This window comes from Scyliorhinus torazame, chromosome 4, assembly GCF_047496885.1.
Source record: "Scyliorhinus torazame isolate Kashiwa2021f chromosome 4, sScyTor2.1, whole genome shotgun sequence".
Lineage (NCBI taxonomy): Eukaryota > Metazoa > Chordata > Chondrichthyes > Carcharhiniformes > Scyliorhinidae > Scyliorhinus > Scyliorhinus torazame.
In genome coordinates, this window is record NC_092710.1 from 332,253,351 (window position 1) to 332,271,515 (window position 18,165).

At 46.9% G+C, this 18,165-nt stretch overlaps 2 protein-coding genes across 7 annotated transcripts in view; one reads left to right on the forward strand and one right to left on the reverse strand.

The window, feature by feature from the left end:
- Positions 1-541: 541 nt before the first annotated feature.
- mrpl14 (mitochondrial ribosomal protein L14) lies at positions 542-13,720 on the reverse strand. Of its 4 annotated transcripts, XM_072500207.1 has the most exons (4): positions 13,433-13,613; positions 6,817-7,007; positions 3,004-3,078; positions 542-1,075 (listed from the first exon to the last, which is right to left on the reverse strand). In XM_072500207.1, the coding sequence occupies exons 3-4, from the start codon at positions 3,069-3,071 to the stop codon at positions 709-711; spliced, it is 435 nt and encodes a 144-aa protein (XP_072356308.1). In that variant the 5' UTR covers positions 3,072-3,078; positions 6,817-7,007; positions 13,433-13,613; the 3' UTR covers positions 542-708. The 4 variants fall into 4 exon arrangements, with proteins under 4 accessions (XP_072356308.1, XP_072356309.1, XP_072356307.1 ...); XM_072500208.1 differs by lacking the exons at positions 6,817-7,007; positions 13,433-13,613 and adding an exon at positions 13,620-13,720; XM_072500206.1 differs by lacking the exon at positions 6,817-7,007.
- Positions 13,721-13,964: 244 nt separating this feature from the next.
- LOC140411143 (CSC1-like protein 2) overlaps positions 13,965-18,165 on the forward strand; it is a 326,932-nt gene continuing 322,731 nt past the window's right edge. For all 3 annotated transcript variants that reach the window (XM_072500210.1, XM_072500212.1, XM_072500211.1), the window contains exon 1: positions 13,965-14,212. The gene's annotated coding sequence lies outside the window, so the exon portion shown is untranslated. The remainder of the gene's footprint in view (positions 14,213-18,165) is intronic.

The following is an 18,165-nucleotide window of genomic DNA, read 5'->3' on the forward strand; positions in this document are numbered from 1 at the left end:
CGGGGCAGGCCATTTAGGACAGAGGAGAAATTTCTTCACTCGGAGGTTGGCAAACCTGTGGAATTTTCTACCACTGAATATATCAAAAAGGAAATAGATTTTTAGACTCTAAAGGTGTTAAGGGGTATGGGGAGAGAGAAGGGCTTGTGTGGAGATAGAGGATCAGCCATATTGAATGGCAGAGCATGCTCGAAGGGCTGAATGACCTACTCCTGCTCTTTTCTATGCTTTCTTCCCTATATCTGAGGACCACCTGAGTTTTTAACAATTTTGCTGATAATTAGCAGCATTCCTCCAGTTTTATCCAAATAAGGCCATTCAGCCTGAATCTCTGTCAGTGGCAAGATGCCAAAGGGTGTGTGAAAAATGCTTCAGAAACATGTCCATAGAGCTATCCCAGGGCCAGAGTCTAAAACATGTGGACATCTGATATAAATCTGGATGGAAAATGCTGGTGTAGCGATTTGCAATGAGAAACCAGACCCGAAAGCACGACCAAATATCATGACAACAGGAAATGAAGCTATGGACAGCAAGGGCATATATGACAGAAGCAATTTAATGTACAGCTGATATAACTGAACCTCTCCTGAAATATCAAATGTCCATGGCTACAATGGAAGCCGCGCTTGACATGCATGAAACAATTGTTTCTCTCCATAAAACATTTCCAAAGTGGATCATTTGCACTGTAACTCAGCAGGTCTATCAGACAAATTTTTGTGCAATTGCCAACACTTTGGAATAATCACCTTCCATCTGGCGTAGGCTGGTGGGGATAGGCACCTTGATGCGTGTTCCCGTCGGGTTCCCATTGTCTTCAATGAGCACCACGTTGTTGGAGTCGAATTTGGGTGTCATGCGTGGCCCAGGCATCCGCTGACCGACAATCAGGGCCTTTTTCTTCTGCCCTTTGATTGCCAGTAAGATTTTGTCTCCCACTTTGCCAATACCATTTTTGGTATACACATGGATGCACTTGGGCGGTCTGTGATACGGTGTGTTGCCAAGGGAACTGTTGTCCACTACCCGTACTCTGCTCATTTTCTGTAAGGCTTCACGGGCTGTTGAAGTACTTAATTATGGGAAGAGAATGAAGGCAGCTTTTAATTGTTAGAAGAGATACACACCATCATCAGGGTGAAGTTCCCCAGCCCCCTTAAACTTACTCTTTTCACCCTGCTTACATTTGGTTACAGTTCAGTCACTCTCCCCTGCCTCATTTGATAAATATAAGACATTAATAAACTTGCAGAACAGATGTGTATATGACAAAACAGTTCCAAAATAGCAAAATGAGAGATGGTGCATTTTGGGAAGAGAAATAAGGTCATTTATTCATTGCAAAATAAGGGCAGCACGGTAGCATTGCGGATAGCACAATTGCTTCACAGCTCCAGGGTCCCAGGTTCGATTCCGGCTTGGGTCACTGTCTGTGCGGAGTCTGCACGCTCTCCCCGTGTGTGCATGGGTTTCCTCCGGGTTTGCTAGGTGGATTGGCCACGCTAAATTGCCCTTAATTGGGAAAAAAAAATGAATTGGGCACTCTAAATTAAAAAAAAAAAGAATTGAAAAGCAGAGCGGTTATGTTAAAAATGCGTAGAACCTTGGTTTGATCACATGGAGTCCGGTGAATCGTTCTGATCTCCATATTATCAAAAAGGATACAGAGGCATTAGTAAATGAGTTACATAGGTACAGCTTTTCCGTTCGAACAGGTGACCAAATTGTGGTCCTTAAAATTATGAAGTGGTTCGATAGGAAAATAAGATGAGACCTGAACTAGGGGGCATAAATATAAAGATAGTTACGGACAGATTTAATAGAGAATTCAAAGGAGTTTAGTAAAGACTCATTAAAGGGGAAGCTCATGACTACATGAGGGAGAATGTAATAGAATGTAATGCTGTATGGCGACACAAAGTTAGGTGGGAATAGGTTTATGTAGAACACAAATATCAGCAAGAACCCAATGAACTCAATGGCCTGTTCCAGTGTTGCAAATTCCATGAATACATTCGTGGCCATTTTTCATGCTCCAGTTTAGTACATGATTTGACTTTGGGGGCAAAGAGTCATGGTGGTGCCGAATGGCATCAGGCCAGCCTGATCCTCCTCACAGGACCTCCACATACCTGCAGTTTGTAGCCCGATTCAGGGTGATTAAAAGTTGGTAATTCCAGTTGATTTGTTTTCTGCATCTTCCCCAACCCTTGGACTTCAGTGGAGCCACATCATCTGTACTGTCCCCACTGATAACTACACAGAGCCCAGCTAACACTGGACAGAGCTACGACTGATCACAGAGCCTTCCTGATCTGTATTGCTCAGCATCACATCGAGACAACACATCGCAGTGCCATAAAGTTAGCTCATGAACTCTTTTTGTTCACAATGCTCAACACAAAGTGGTTCTATACCAGCTGTGCCACCATGGGGAGACATTGAGCTACACCAAGTGCTTTCTCATCAAGAGGAAGGAAAAAGAGAGGAATAGAAGAAAGGTGATAGAACCAACTTGGGTCTGAGGCACACCTTTGCAAAGAAAATTTGAGTTTAAATTCCACTCCACAATGTGAGCTCACAATCTAGGTGGATTCATTAACACAGTACTGAGGGAGTGCTGCATTGGCAGACACTGTCATTCGGAACATGTGCTAAATCAAGCCTGGAAGTTAAAAATCTCTCGACCAACAAAATAAAATAGATCAACTATTTGCCAATGATGCCGATCGCATCATTGCTGTTTGTGGAATCTTGGCGTACATATGCTATAGTTTACCTACATTACAACAGTGATGCACCAAGAAATTCTGCATAAATTATTTTGTGTTTGTAAAAAAGCGACAAAGCGCTTTGCAAATGCAAGCCTATTCTTACTTTCAATTTGATTTTAAGTGAAGGTGGCCAATTTAAGCAGCAGCAACCCATTGGAAGCAGTCAAAAAGCAGCCCAATAAGTTATCAACTGGAATCGCAGGATTGATAGATATAGGTGTAGTACCTGAACATTCGGCTCATTGCTTCTGCTGCACAAGTCAATGGTGTGATGCTTTTCCTGAACAGCGCCATAAGGAGCCTGAAGACAAGATGATTGAGATTTACACTGAGACATGGCACATAGGTTGCACTGCTGTAACATATCATTAATTTCTCTACCAAATTCCTTTCAGATTGGCTGCCACAATTTGAAATTATTCAGAATTTTTGCACCCACTTACTCCATAAATGAATGCTCTCAGTTCTGTACTGGTTTCCACTTTAACTGCATCAGAAATTGAACATTTATGACAGTTTTCTACTTCTCACTGAAACCAGCAGACTATGCAGCTTGCATTCAGTTAGTTGTCAAGCTGTCTGCCGCCCCCATCCAATTCTCTGATCTTCTCTCCTGATGGTGTACAGTTCCAGAGGCACAATCCACCCTCCAGTACTTGGCCCAAATGGCTATTTTCATGCACGAGCCTTCAATATGTCTTTGTAGGCTCAGCTGTATTCAGCTGGTCTGGGGCATTAAAACCCAGGCTAATTCTGCCCTCACCGGATGCCCCACACACTTCCCAGCAGAATAGCAATTATCAACAGCAACTTAGGAGGCCATTCGGCCCATCGAGTCTGAACCGACCCTTCGAATGAGCACTCTACCCATGTCCCTCCCCAGTCCACCCCGCCCTATCCCGGCAACCCGATAACCTTGCTTACACATCCCCAGACACTAATGGCAATTTAGCATGACCAGTCCACCTAACTTGCACATCTTTGGACTGTGGGAGAAAACTGGAGCACCCGGAGGAAACCCCGCAGACACGAGAACGTGCAGACTCCACACAGACAATGACCAAAAGCTGGAATTGATCCCGGGTCCCTGGCACTGAGGTAGCGGTGCTAACTACTGTGCTGCCCCTGGCTAACTATCCGCCCGCCCCCATCCTATCCTCGTCCAAAAATCTTGCAGCCAACTGAAAGAACTCTAGAAATAGGATTAATAGTAGACCATCAAAGTCTGCTCCGCATTTAATACACGCATGGCTGATTGTGGACTTCAACGCCATTTTACCACGCACTCCCCATAACCGTGGATTCCCTGAGACACCAACAATCTGTCTATCCGATTGTTAAATGTATTCAACGATGGAGCCACCCTCACCCATCTGGGAATCCAAACATCCACAACTCTGAGTGAACTAATTTCCTCCCATCTCACTTCTAAATGATCACCTCCTCCAGAGGCTGTGCTCCCATATTCTAGATTCCTGATCAGCAGACACACAATCTTTCAGCATCTACTCTATCAAGCCCCTTAATAACCTGTATGTTTCCATGAGATCATCTCTCATTCTTCAGCACTGCTGACAATATAAGCCCAATTTACTCAAGCCTCTCATCCCAGTGACCAATTAGTGAGACTTTGTTGCAGTGCCTCCAATGTCAGCATATCCTTAAGTATGGAGACAAAAACTGCACACACTATTCCAAATGTGGTCTCACCAAAACCCTGTACAATTGCAGCAAGGCTTCTTTATTTTTGCACTCCAATCCCCCTGCAATAAAGGGCAACATACCATTGGTCTTCCCAATAGCTTGCCCCATGTGCATGCTACTTTACTGCACTAGCACGTTTACGTGTCATTGGACATCAATATTTACAAGTGTCACACCTTTTAAAAAATATTCTACTTTTTCATTCTTACATCAAAGTAAATAACTTCACACTTCCACACATTATACTCCATCATCTTTTTTGGTGCCCATTCACTTAGCCTGTCTATCTCTTTGCAGCCTCTATTTGCCCTCCCCATAACTCGCCTTTCCTGTGAAGACAGCCAAAATATTTATTCAATGCCTTTGCCATTTCCTCCTTCCCCAATATACTGTCTCTTTTTTCTGCTTCTAAGTGAACAGCTTTTACTTTAACTACTCTCTTCTTTTTTAAATACTTTTTAAACTTCTTACAAACTGCGCACGGTAGCACAGCGGTTAGCAATGTTGCTTCACAGCGTCAGGATCCCAGGTTCGATTCCCGCTTGGGTAACTGCTGTGTGGAGTCTGCACATTCTCCCTGTCTGCTTGGGTTTCCTCCGGGTGCTCCAGTTTCCTCCCACAAGTCCCTAAAGATGAATTGGTCATTCTGAATTCTCCCTCAGTGTACCCAAACAGGCACCGGAATGTGGCGACTAGGGGCTTTTCACAGTAACTTCATTGCTGTGTTAATGTAAGGCTACTTGTGACAATAAAGATTATTATAACTGCTTCTATATTTGTGCCTAGTTTACACACGCATCCTAATTTTCCAACTTTTCAATCAACTTTTTGGTGACCCATTACTGGTTTCTAAAACACTCTTCATCCTTAGAATTGCTATTGTACTTTGCAACATTACAAGTCTCTTCTTTTAATCTCCCTGCTTGAGCCACAGATGGGTCTTTCTTGCTGAATGGTTCACCCCATCTGACACTAGGGCTGAAAGCTCCTAACAAAGGGGATTAGACATGGAAACTTCCCATAATGCGCATCAGTACCAAACCAGGCAGTATATTTACCACACATACCTTTGGGTAACCCAAAATGACCACTTACTCATTCTGTCTATGGTAAATATTCATGCTATATACTCTGGTCTAACACACTAGCCTTTCAGTAGCCTGAGAATTTTACTTTCCAATTGCAGAATTATTTTGTTAATTAAATCCCCCAAACAACCAGATCAGTGACATAAGAGCAGATTTGCCAGGTGGTGAGTGGTTAGACTGGTATTTAATCAAGAGCTTCGCATGAGTGCAAAGCTACAAGAGAGAAAGATAAAAGTAAAGTCTGCTTAAACTGGAGCATGATATTCCGCTCATCTCTCTGCAACTTACTAAATGGTAAAAGAAACAATAAAATGTGAGCAAAGTTAGTGGCTGATAAACAGAGCCAGAATAACGCTGGTCAAAGACATTCTAACAGCTTCACGGTATAATTCACTCGTGCTCAAAATATGGCTCTGGGACCATTAGTGGGAAGTATTTTCTTTTACTCTAGTTCTTGGCAGAATTGATGCTTCATCTGACTGGGGCTAGCCAGTCCAGCTTACCATGGAGTAATTGTGATCTTATTTCAAAGTTCAGGTGATGGTTATACAACAAAAATAATTCTACCGATGTGCAGCAAGACCTGGACAGATGTTCCAACTTGAGCTGATGAGTGTCATGTAACATCCAAGCCATACAAGTGCAAGGCAATGACCATTTCAAAGAGGGAGCAAGTCTAACCATCTCCCCACTTGACATTCAACTGCATTCTCATCACCAAATTGGGAATGAGGAATAAACACTGGCCCAGTCAGCAACACCTACATCCCATGAATGAATAAAACAAATCACTCTTTCTCAATTTTCATTAATGCTTTGCTCTAAGAGATGGATGAATGTTTTTTTTTTAAATAAATTTAGAGTACCCAATTGTTTTTCCTAATTAAAGGGCAATTTAGCGTGGCCAATCCACCTACCCTGTACAGCTTTTTAGGTTGTGGGGGTTAGAACCACGGAGACAGGGGGAGAATGTGCAAACGCCACACGGATAATGACACACATCCAAACCCGGGTCCTCAGAACTATGAGGCAGTAGTGCTAACCACTGCACCGCCATGCTGCCCAAGAGATGGATGAATTTTGAGCATTCCTCCTGCCCAGAGGCATAATACTTATCTAAGTTGAACATCATTTGCCAGTCTGAACCCATTCTCCCAACACATTAAAACTGGCGCAAAGTCAAACATTATCTATAATTCTAACATTCATACAGATCGTAGTGTAATTGTCAAATTTGCAAATCTTACCAACACCTAGGGCAGCATGGTGGCAGCAGAGGGTTAGACCTGCTGCCTCACGGTGCCGAGATCCCAGGTTCGATCCCGGCTCTGGGTCACTGTCTGCGTGGAGTTTGTACATTCTCCCAGTGTTTGCGTGGGTTTCGCCCCCACAACCCAAAGATGTGCAGGCTAGGTGGATTGGCCACGTTAAATTGCTCCTTAATTGGAAAAAAATGAATAGGGTACTCTATCTTATCAACACCTCTATTTACATAATTAATAGTGAATAAATGATGTTAATTTGAGACAAGAACAAAAAGTAAAATTTTAGCTCAAAAGCAAAATACTGCAGACAGTGAAAATCTAAAATAAAAGCAGAAAATACTGGAAATACTCAGCAGTTCAGCAGCTTCTACAGAAACAGAACCTTTTGGTTGATTATGTCACTTAATCTGATGAAGGGTCTGAAACATTAACAAGCTGTTGATAGAATCCAGACAGTGCAGAAGAAAGCCATTCGACCCATTGAGTCTGCACTGACCCTCTGAAAGAGCACCCTACCTAGGCCCAACTCACCACCCTAACCCCACCTTAACCGTTGGACATCAAGGGGCAATTTAGCATGGCCAATCCACCTAACCTGCACATCTTTGGACTGTGGGAGGAAACTGGAGCACCCGGAGGAAACCCACGCAGACACGGGAGGAATGTGTAAACTCCGCAGTCACCCGAGGTTGGAGTCGAACCTGGAACTCTGGCGCGGAGAGGCTGTAGAGCTAACCACTGTGCCACCTATAATGCTCTTTGCCGATCTTTCTTTCCTTTACAGTCCATAGGTTTTCAAATCCAAACTTGGCATGACCAAACCATTCCTTAATTTAATATTTCATTACTTTTCAAAGAACAAAGAACAAAGAAATGTACAGCACAGGAACAGGCCCTTCGGCCCTCCAAGCCCGCGCCGACCATGCTGCCCGACTAAACTACAATCTTCTACACTTCCTGGGTCCGTATCCTTCTATTCCCATCTTATTCATGTATTTGTAAAGATGCCCCTTAAATGTCACTATCGTCCCTGCTTCCACCAGCTCCTCCGGTAGCGAGTTCCAGGCACCCACTACCCTCTGCGAAAAAACTTGCCTCGTACATCTACTCTAAACCTTGCCCCTTTCACCTTAAACCTATGCTCCCTAGTAATTGACCCCTCTACCCTGGGGAAAAGCCTCTGACTATCCACTCTGTCTATGCCCCTCATAATTTTGTATACCTCTATCAGGTCTCCCCTCAACCTCCTTCGTTCCAGTGAGAACAAACCGAGTTTATTAAACCGCTCCTCATAGCTAAGGCCCTCCATACCAGGCAACATTCTGGTAAATCTCTTCTGCACCCTCTCTAAAGCCTCCACATCCTTCTGGTAGTGTGGCGACCAGAATTGAACACTATACTCCAAGTGTGGCCTAACTAAGGCTCTATACAGCTGCAACATGACTTGCCAATTCTTATACTCAATGCCCCGGCCAATGAAGGCAAGCATGCCGTATGCCTTCTTGACTACCTTCTCCACCTGTGTTGCCCCTTTCAATGACCTGTGGACCTGTACTCCTAGATCTCTTTGACTTTCAATACTCTTGAGGGTTCTACCATTCACTGTATATTCCCTACCTGCATTAGCCCTTCCAAAATGCATTACCTCACATTTGTCCGGATTAAACTCCATCTGCCATCTCTCCGCCCAAGTCTCCAGACAATCTAAATCCTGCTGTATCCTCCGACAGTCCTCATCGCTATCCGCAATTCCACCAACCTTTGTGTCGTCTGCAAACTTACTAATCAGACCAGTTACATTTTCCTCCAAATCATTTATATATACTACAAAGAGCAAAGGTCCCAGCACTGATCCCTGTGGAACACCACTGGTCACAGCCCTCCAATGAGAAAAGCATCCTTCCATTGCTACTCTCTGCCTTCTATGGCCTAGCCAGTTCTGTATCCACCTTGCCAGCTCACCCCTGACCCCGTGTGACTTCACCTTTTGTACTAGTCTACCATGAGGGACCTTGTCAAAGGCCTTACTGAAGTCCATATAGACAACATCCACTGCCCTGCCTGCATCAATCATCTTAGTGACCTCCTCGAAAAACTCTATCAAGTTAGTGAGACACGACCTCCCCTTCACAAAACCGTGCTGCCTCTCACTAATACGTCCATTTGCTTCCAAATGGGAGTAGATCCTGTCTCGAAGAATTCTCTCCAGTAATTTCCCTACCACTGAAGTAAGGCTCACCGGCCTGTAGTTCCCAGGATTATCCTTGCTACCCTTCTTAAACAGAGGAACAACATTGGCTATTCTCCAGTCCTACGGGACATCCCCTGAAGACAGCGAGGATCCAAAGATTTCTGTCAAGGCCTCAGCAATTTCCTCTCCAGCCTCCTTCAATATTCTGGGGTAGATCCCATCAGGCCCTGGGGACTTATCTACCTTAATATTTTTTAAGACACCCAACACCTCGTCTTTTTGGATCACAATGTGACCCAGGCTATCTACACCCCCTTCTCCAGACTCAACATCTACCAATTCCTTCTCTTTGGTGAATACCGATGCAAAGTATTCATTTAGTACCTCGCCCATTTCCTCTGGCTCCACACACAGATTCCCTTGCCTATCCTTCAGTGGGCCAACCCTTTCCGTGGCTACCCACTTGCTTTTCATGTACGTGTAAAAAGCCTTGGGATTTTCCTTAACCCTATTTGCCAATCACTTTTCGTGACCCCTTCTAGCCCTCCTGACTCCTTGCTTAAGTTCCTTCCTACTTTCCTTATATTCCACGCAGGCTTCGTCTGTTGCCAGCCTTTTAGCCCTGACAAATGCCTCCTTTTTCTTTTTGACGAGGCCTACAATATCACTCGTCATCCAAGGTTCCCGAAAATTGCCGTATTTATCCTTCTTCCTCACAGGAACATGCCGGTCCTGTATTCCTTTCAACTGCCACTTGAAAGCCTCCCACATGTCAGATGTTGATTTGCCCTCAAACATCCGCCCCCATTCTATGTTCTTCAGTTCCCGCCTAATATTGTTATAATTAGCCTTCCCCCAATTTAGCACATTCATCCTAGGACCACTCTTATCCTTGTCCACCAGTACTTTAAAACTTACTGAATTGTGGTCACTGTTACCGAAATGCTCCCCTACTGAAACATCTACCACCTGGCCGGGCTCATTCCCCAATACAAGGTCCAGTACCGCCCCTTCCCTAGTTGGACTGTCTACATATTGTTTTAAGAAGCCCTCCTGGATGCTCCTTACAAACTCCGCCCCGTCTAAGCCCCTGGCACTAAGTGAGTCCCAGTCAATATTGGGAAAGTTGAAGTCTCCCATCACCACAACCCTGTTGTTTTTACTCTTTTCCATAATCTGTCTACCTATCTGCTCCTCTATCTCCCGCTGGCTGTTGGAAGGCCTGTAGTATAACCCCAACATTGTGACTGCACCCTTCTTATTCCTGATCTCTACCCATATAGCCTCACTGCCCTCTGAGGTGTCCTCTCGCAGTACAGCTGTGATATTCTCCCGAACCAGTAGCGCAACTCCGCCTCCCCTTTTACACCCCCCTCTATCCCGCCTGAAACATCTAAATCCTGGAACGTTTAGCTGCCAATCCTGCCCTTCCCTCAACCAGGTCTCTGTAATGGCAACAACATCATAGTTCCAAGTACTAATCCAAGCTCTAAGTTCATCTGCCTTACCCGTAATACTTCTTGCATTAAAACATATGCACTTCAGGCCACCAGACCCGCTGTGTTCAGCAACTTCTCCCCGTCTGCTCTGCCTCAGAGCCACACTGTCCCTATTCCCTAGTTCTCCCTCAATGCTCTCACCTTCTGACCTATTCCTCCCGTGCCCACCCCCCTGCCATACTAGTTTAAACGCTCCCGTGTGACACTAGCAAACCTCGCGGCCAGGATATTTATGCCTCTCCGTTTTAGATGCAACCCGTCCTTCTTATACAGGTCACACCTGCCCCGGAAGAGCTCCCAGTGGTCCAGATAATGGAAACCCTCCCTCCTACACCAGCTGTTTAGCCACGTGTTTAGCTTCTCTATCTTCCTATTTCTAGCCTCACTGGCATGTGGCACAGGGGGTAATCCCGAGATTACAACCCTCGAGGTCCTGTCTTTTAACTTTCTGCCTAGCTCCCGGAACTCCTGCTGCAGGACCTCATGCCCCTTCCTGCCTATGTCGTTAGTACCAATATGTACAACGACCTCTGCCTGTTTGCCCTCCCCCTTCAGGATGCCCTCTACCCGTTCAGAGACATCCTGGACCCTGGCACCAGGGAGGCAACATACCATCCTGGAGTCTCTTTCACGTCCACAGAAGCGCCTATCTGTGCCCCTGACTATAGAGTCCCCTATTACTATTACTCTTCTGCGCTTTGACCCTCCCTTCTGAACATCAGAGCCAGCCGTGGTGCCACTGCTCTGGCTGCTGCTGTTTTCCCCTGATAGGCTATCCCCCCGACAGTATCCAAAGGGGTATATCTGTTCGAGAGGGGGACAACCACAGGGGATTCCTGCACTGACTGCCTGCCCTTTCTGGTGGTCACCCATTTCTCTGCCTGCACCTTGGGTGTGACCACATTTACATAACTGCAATCTATGACGCTTTCCGCCACCTGCATGCTCCTAAGTGCATCCAATTGCTGCTCCAACCGAACCATGCGGTCTGTGAGGAGCTCCAGTTGGGTGCACTTTCTGCAGATGAAGCCATCCGGGACGCTGAAAGCCTCCCGGACCTGCCACATCTCACAGTCAGAGCACAGCACCCCTCTAACTGACATTGCGTCAATTAATTAAAATTATTATTTTTATTTTTTTTATAAATATTTTTTTTTAAATTTCAAAGTTACTGTTTATTATCTGTTTCCTAGCACGAGATTTCTAATAGAAATGCGAAAGCTAAATATAGTACTCTCCGATCTCTGGCTTAGATATCCCTCTAAATTTTAATTAAGTGATTATATTTAATTTGTTACCAATGCTCAATTTTTTAATTTAGTGTAGAATCCCAACCAGCCACTCAGGCCACAGCTTTTCTGTGATGTCACTTCAGTTTTGCAGATGTCCTCCACAGAGGGAATTTCACTCAATTTTCAGCAAGCAAATGGATAATTCAACCACTCCAAGGGGCATCAGAATTTGGTTTGATGTAATCCTGTCCTCATTGCTGTATATGTACTTTCCTTCAAAAGTCCCACTGTTTAGGTATCAAGAGAGGGGATTGGATTTGCTTTTTCTTCCCTCAAGGGACACTGACAAATATGGGATTATAGTCCATAGTTTCCCTCCAGTACATCTTCACGACAGTATAGCCAGTGAGTTTTGAGCAGGCTATGGAGCCAAGCCCATCCTTTCCTCACCCAATACCGAGGAAGATTTAATCACCCCCACACCGCATCCAACAGATTCTAACACCCACCCTTCAGGGGAAACAAGAGCAGTAGAGCAGCCATTCAAGATGGGTCCACCATTCAATAAGATCATGACTGATCTACCTCACTACAGCTTCCGGTGTCATCCCCGTACCGCCCAATTGCCCTTGGTATCTAGGGATATATTGACCTCTGTCTTGAATAGTCAATAAATAAACATCCACATCACACAAAGGGTTACCAACCATAGGGAAGATATTTCCCCTAATTTCAACTCTAAATGAGACTGACCCCTCATTTCGAATTTCCCAGGCAGAGGAAATATTCTCCCAGGAAATCCTGAAGACGTCATGCTTCTTTACTCCTTAGTGATGACAGAAACTTGAGAGAACTTCCCATTCTTCTAGAAAATAGGTGAAGGCCACTCGGCCCTTCGAGCCTGCACCACAATTCAATATGATTGCGGTTGATCATGCAAATTCAGCATCCCACTCACGTTTTCTCTCCATACCCTTTGATTCCTTTAGCCTCAAGGGCCACGTCCAGCTCCCCCTTGAACATATCCAACAAACTGTCCCCAACAGCTTTCTGCGCTAGAGAATTCCACAAGTTCACAACTCAGAGAAGAGATTCTTCCTCATCTCAGTCCTGAATGGCTTATCCCTTATTCTTAGGCTGTGAATAGGCAGCACAGTGATTATCACTCTTGCTTCACAGCACCAGTCCGATTCCCAGCTTAAGTCACCGTCTGTGTGGAGTCAGCACGTTCTCCCGGTGTCTGTGTGGGTTTCCTCTGGATTCCTCCCACAAGTCCTAAAAGACGTGCTGTTAGGTGAATTGGACATTCTGAATTCTCCCTCTGTGACCCGAACAGGCGCCGGAGTGTGGCAACTAGGGGCTTTTCACAGTAACTTCATTGCAGTGTTAATGTAAACCTACTTGTGACAATAATAAAGGTTATTATATTGCAGTTGGTCATTGTACTCCCTCTGGCTCAAGCATCTATTGGTTTGGATATACTTTGAAGTCTAGACAGAGGAGGCGGGATAAAGGAGGCCCGGGCCTGGTCTGGCAGCGCCTGTGGAGGGGGAACCCAGCCAAGCGCAGACGGCTCTTGCCCCACATGACCTCAGGGAACAGGCCCCAGACGCCGATCGGAAGTAGAATAACGGGGGGAAGCGATAGCGCAGATTACAGCGGGTTTGAATGATTACCAGAGAGATGAACCGCTCCGCCGCGAGGCCCTGACCGACTGAGCAGCTCCGCCGCGAGGCCCTGACCGACTGAGCAGCGGTACCGAGTCCACCGAGGGGGAGGGCGGCGTCACGCTACGCGGAAACCATGGCGACGCCGCAACACTTTCTCGTAAAACAACCTAGAATTGAAAATTCCTATTTAAACCTCTTGTCGTTTGCGAGAAGGGATAGTTGACAACGTCAGTGGCGACGTTTCTGGAAACTTCTATCTATCTGGGAAAGAAACGATCGGGGTTGGGAGGAGGGGGAGTGACGCAGCGGGCGTGGCGCAGCGCGGACGGTAGCGTCGTGCGGGGGGGGGGGGGGGAAGAGAGAGGTGGCGCGGAGACGTAACGCGTAAGAGGCGGCAGTCCTGGTGGTGACGTCACGCGCAAGAGGCGGCCGTCCTGACCGTCCCGCAAGAGGTGGCCGTCCTGACCATTACGTCATCGCGCAAGAGGCGGCCGTCCTGGCGACGTCATCGCGCAAAAGGCGGCCGTCCTGACCACTGCCGCCCCTCCTGCGGTTTTTTTTTAATTCTACCCTTCACCTGAAAGGCGGCAGTTGTTTAGAGCAGCGTCGAAATTTGGAGCCGGGTGGACTTTTTTTTGTTTGTTTGGGAGCGGGAGGAAAAAAACCACACCGATATATCCAGAATAATAACTAATAATAACTGGCCCTTTTGATGGATCTGGCGTTTTAGCAGCGAGTGCGGACGGACGGAGACAGGTTGCTAAGGCTGCTGCTGTGGGTGTGCAGGTAAGGAAGGGCCCGCCTGCCGCCCGGTCTTTGGCCGCCTCCCTTCTGGAGGGCGGCGGGGAGAACGTTCGGTCTGACAGAAAGACGCCGGTTTAGACGGCAGCGGTGCAAATGACCGCTTTCATCCCGCCGACTTGGCGCAGGGGGAAAACGACATGTTTATCTGCATTTAACAAGTGTCCCTTTATTTTAGAGAGAAAATAAAAACGTTTGCTCATTTTTTTCCCGCCCTGCAACCACGATTGACGATGCAAATCGGTTTCTTTGGAAGAATCCGCATGTTGGTTATTTTTATTATGACTTTTTATTTTAACCCCCCCCCCCCTCTATAATTGGGCTCAACATGTTGTCGCATTCCCTGTCTCTCTCATGCTCTGTTGGAGACGTTGTCATTTCAATATTTTCCAATTAGTTGTCGATTTGCAAATCTGGCAAGAGTTTCTGCAGCGAGGCGTCGAACCCTCTTGAGAGGGAGGGAGGGGGTGAGGATAGGGATTTATTTATTCTGTTTGTCACTGAGAGATGGTATGTCTCTCTCTCTCTCTGCGCCTCTTCTATGGCTGTGTGTGAAGGTAAACAGTTCCCGCCTGGAAATACTCTCTGTAAGGAGGCGCGGGTAAGGGGCTTTCTGATTCCTCCTGACATGTCCCTTCAAGATGTGGTTATCTTGTCATTCGGTTGGCTATGATATGAATTTGCAGGTTTCTTTGTTTTTGGTGGACAACACAATTTGGTGGCTTCTGCCCATCGCATCTTTGAAATATCACACGTTCCAGTCTACAGAGCTCTCTCTCTGCATGTCGGCGTTTTGTTCCCTTGTAACCGTGTTTGTTTGCCCCGTCGTGGTTTCTTTCAACCTGCTCTTCGACGTTTTGACTGACGGGGAGGTTTGGGTGGAGGGGGTGGGGTGGGGTGCATGTAGGACACGGGATGGCGAAGCTGGAAATCCGACTTGAAAACCTGTGTACTGCGGATGGATGACAAGTTAATAGTGACCCGAGGGAGAATGGTAGGGAATTAAGCACCCCATAGTGAACTTTATATTATTTCTCAGTCTGTTGGTTATTGAGTTGTTTAGGTTACGGTATTTTGATTCTCTGCCATTTCCTCCCTGTTTGCAAGTTGCACTACTTCAAGCTCCACTCGGAGGATAATGGGTTCAGTGTCACCCCTTGCCAGTGCCTCTCTGCGTCACGTAAACCCATTTATGAATGTTGGCAATCTGTTTATAATGGGAAAAGAGAATTTCAGCGGGGTTTAAATCTATCATAAGACGAGGTGCAGAAGTACGTCATTCAGCCCATCAAATGTGCTCCACCATTCAATAAGATATAATCCTCAACTTCACTTTCCTGCCTTTGCCCCATAACTCTTGATTCCCTTACTGATTAACTATCTGTATATCTCCGCCTTTAACATAAGGACACAGTAAGAAGTCTTACACCAGTTTAAAGTCCAACAGGTTTATTTGGAATCACGAGCTTTCGGAGCACAGCTCCTTCATCGGGTGAGACCTGCTGCGCTCCGGAAGCTCATGATTCCAAATAAACCTGTTGGACTTTAACCTGGTGTTGTAAGACTTCCTGTGCCTAACCCAGTCCAACGCCGGCACCTCCACATCATGTTAAACATGAGGACATCACTGCAAGAGTTCCTCCATGTAGTATCCTTGGCCCGACCATCTTCAGCTGCTTCATCAGTGACCTCCCATCATCGGGTCAGAAGTGGGGATATTTGCAGATGAATGTTCAGCACCATTCACGATTCCTCAGATAATGAACCAATACATGTCCAAATGCAGCAAGACGTGGACAATATCCAGGCTTGGGCTGACATGGTAAGTTACATTCATGCCACACAAGTGCCAGGCAATGACCATCTCCTACAAGAGAGGATCTAACCATCGTCCCTGAACATTACCATCGCTGAATTTTCTACAATTAACCCTGAAGATTACCATTGATCGGAGACTGAACTGGACTCGCCATATTAATACTGTGGCTACCAGGTCAGGTAAAAGGCTAGGAATCTATGGCAAGTAACTTAGCTGACCCCCCAAAGGCTGTCGACAATCTACAAGACACAAGTCCGGAGTGTAATGGAATACTCTCCACTTGCATGGATTTTTAAAAAATATATATATTTATTAAAGTTTTTTAACACAATATTTCTCCCTTACAAACAATAACCCCTCCCCCTCGTAACAAAAAAAAAAAGAGAAATCGTGCAGAGCAAGATATGGCAAAATGATATATTTACACAGCTTTGTACACTGGCCCTCACCCGTACGTGCCAGTTTCCCCAACCCTGCATGTTATCTCTTGCTCAACCACCCTCCCAGGCAGGTTCTCCCCCCCCCCCCCCCCCCAAGGTTGCTGCTGGTGCTGACCGACCTTCCTCTAACGCTCCGCGAGATAGTCTAGGAACGGTTGCCACCGCCTGTAGAACCCCTGCGCAGACCCTCTCAAGGCGAACTTAATCCTCTCCAACTTTATGAACCCAGCCATATCATTTATCCAGGCCTCCAGGCTGGGGGGGGCTTCGCCTCCTTCCACATTAGCAAGATCCTTTGCCGGGCTACTAGGGACGCAAAGGCCAGAATGCCGGCCTCTTTCGCCTCCTGCACTCCCGGTTCGTCCACTACTCCAAATATTGCTAGCCCCCAGCTTGGCTTGACCCGGACTTTCACCACCTGAGATATTGCTCCTGCCACTCCTCTCCAGAACCCCTCCAGTGTCGGGCATGACCAAAACATATGGACATGGTTCGCCAGGCTCCCCTGAGCACCTTCCACATCTGTCCTCTACCCCAAAGAACCTACTCCACCTCGCTCCCGTCAAGTGCGCTCTGTGGACCACCTTAAATTGTATCAGGTTGAGCCTGGCACACGAGGAGGAGGAATTAACCCTGCCTAGGGTATCAGCCCACAGACCTTCCTCGATCTCCTCCCCCAGCTCCTCCTCCCATTTACCCCTCAACTCTTCTACCAGCGCTTCCCCCTCTTCTTTCAACTCCTGGTGTATTTCCGACACCTTGCCCTCCCCGACCCACACACCCGAGATCACCCTATCTTGAACTTCTTGTGCCGGGAGAAACGGGAATTCCCTCACCTGTCGCCTCACAAAAGCCCTCACCTGCATATATCTAAAGGCATTTCCCGGGGGTAACTCGAACTTCTCCTCCAGTGCCCCTAGGCTCGCAAACGTCCCGTCGATGAACAGGTCCCCCATTCTTCCAATCCCTGCCCGATGCCAGCTCTGGAACCCCCCGTCCATCTTCCCCGGGACAAACCGGTGGTTACCCCTGATCGGGGACCACACCGATGCTCCCATTGCACCCCGGTGCCGTCTCCACTGGCCCCAGATCCTTAGCGTTGCCGCCACCACCGGGCTCGTGGTATACTTTGTCGGCGAGAGCGGCAGCGGTGCCGCCGCCAATGCCCCCAGGCCCGTTCCTTTACAGGACGCCATCTCCATCCTCTTCCATGCCGCCCCCTCTCCCTCCATAACCCACTTGCGGATCATCGCCACACTTGCTGCCCAGTAGTAGCTCCCCAGGTTTGGCAGCGCCAACCCTCCTCGGTCCCTACTGCGTTCCAGGAACCCTCTCCTTACTCTTGGGGTCTTATTCGCCCACACAAACCCCATAATACTCCTGCCTACTCTCTTAAAAAATCCACTTGCCTGGATGAGTGCAGCTCCAAGAACACTCAAGAAGTTCAACACCATCCAGGGCAAAGCAGCCCGCTTGATTGCTCCTCCTCCCACAAACATTCAAACTCTCCACCACTGACGAACAGTAGCAACCATGTGTACCATCTACAAGATGACCTGCAGTAACTCACCAAGATTCCTTAGACAGCACCTTCCAAACCTGCGACAACTAACATCTAGAAGACAAGTGCAGCAGATACCTGGAAAACACCACCACCTGGAGATTCTCCTCCAAGTCAC

What these genes read in the sequence shown, in the direction of transcription:
- mrpl14 (XM_072500208.1), bottom strand. Translation starts at nt 3,071, where the DNA reads ATGGCGCTGTTCAGGAAAAGCATCACACCATTGACTTGTGCAGCAGAA. An exon ending in GCAATGAGCCGAATGTTCAG is followed by an intron (nt 1,076 to 3,003) that starts GTACTACACCTA and finishes CCCATAATTAAG; the next exon opens with TACTTCAACAGCCCGTGAAG.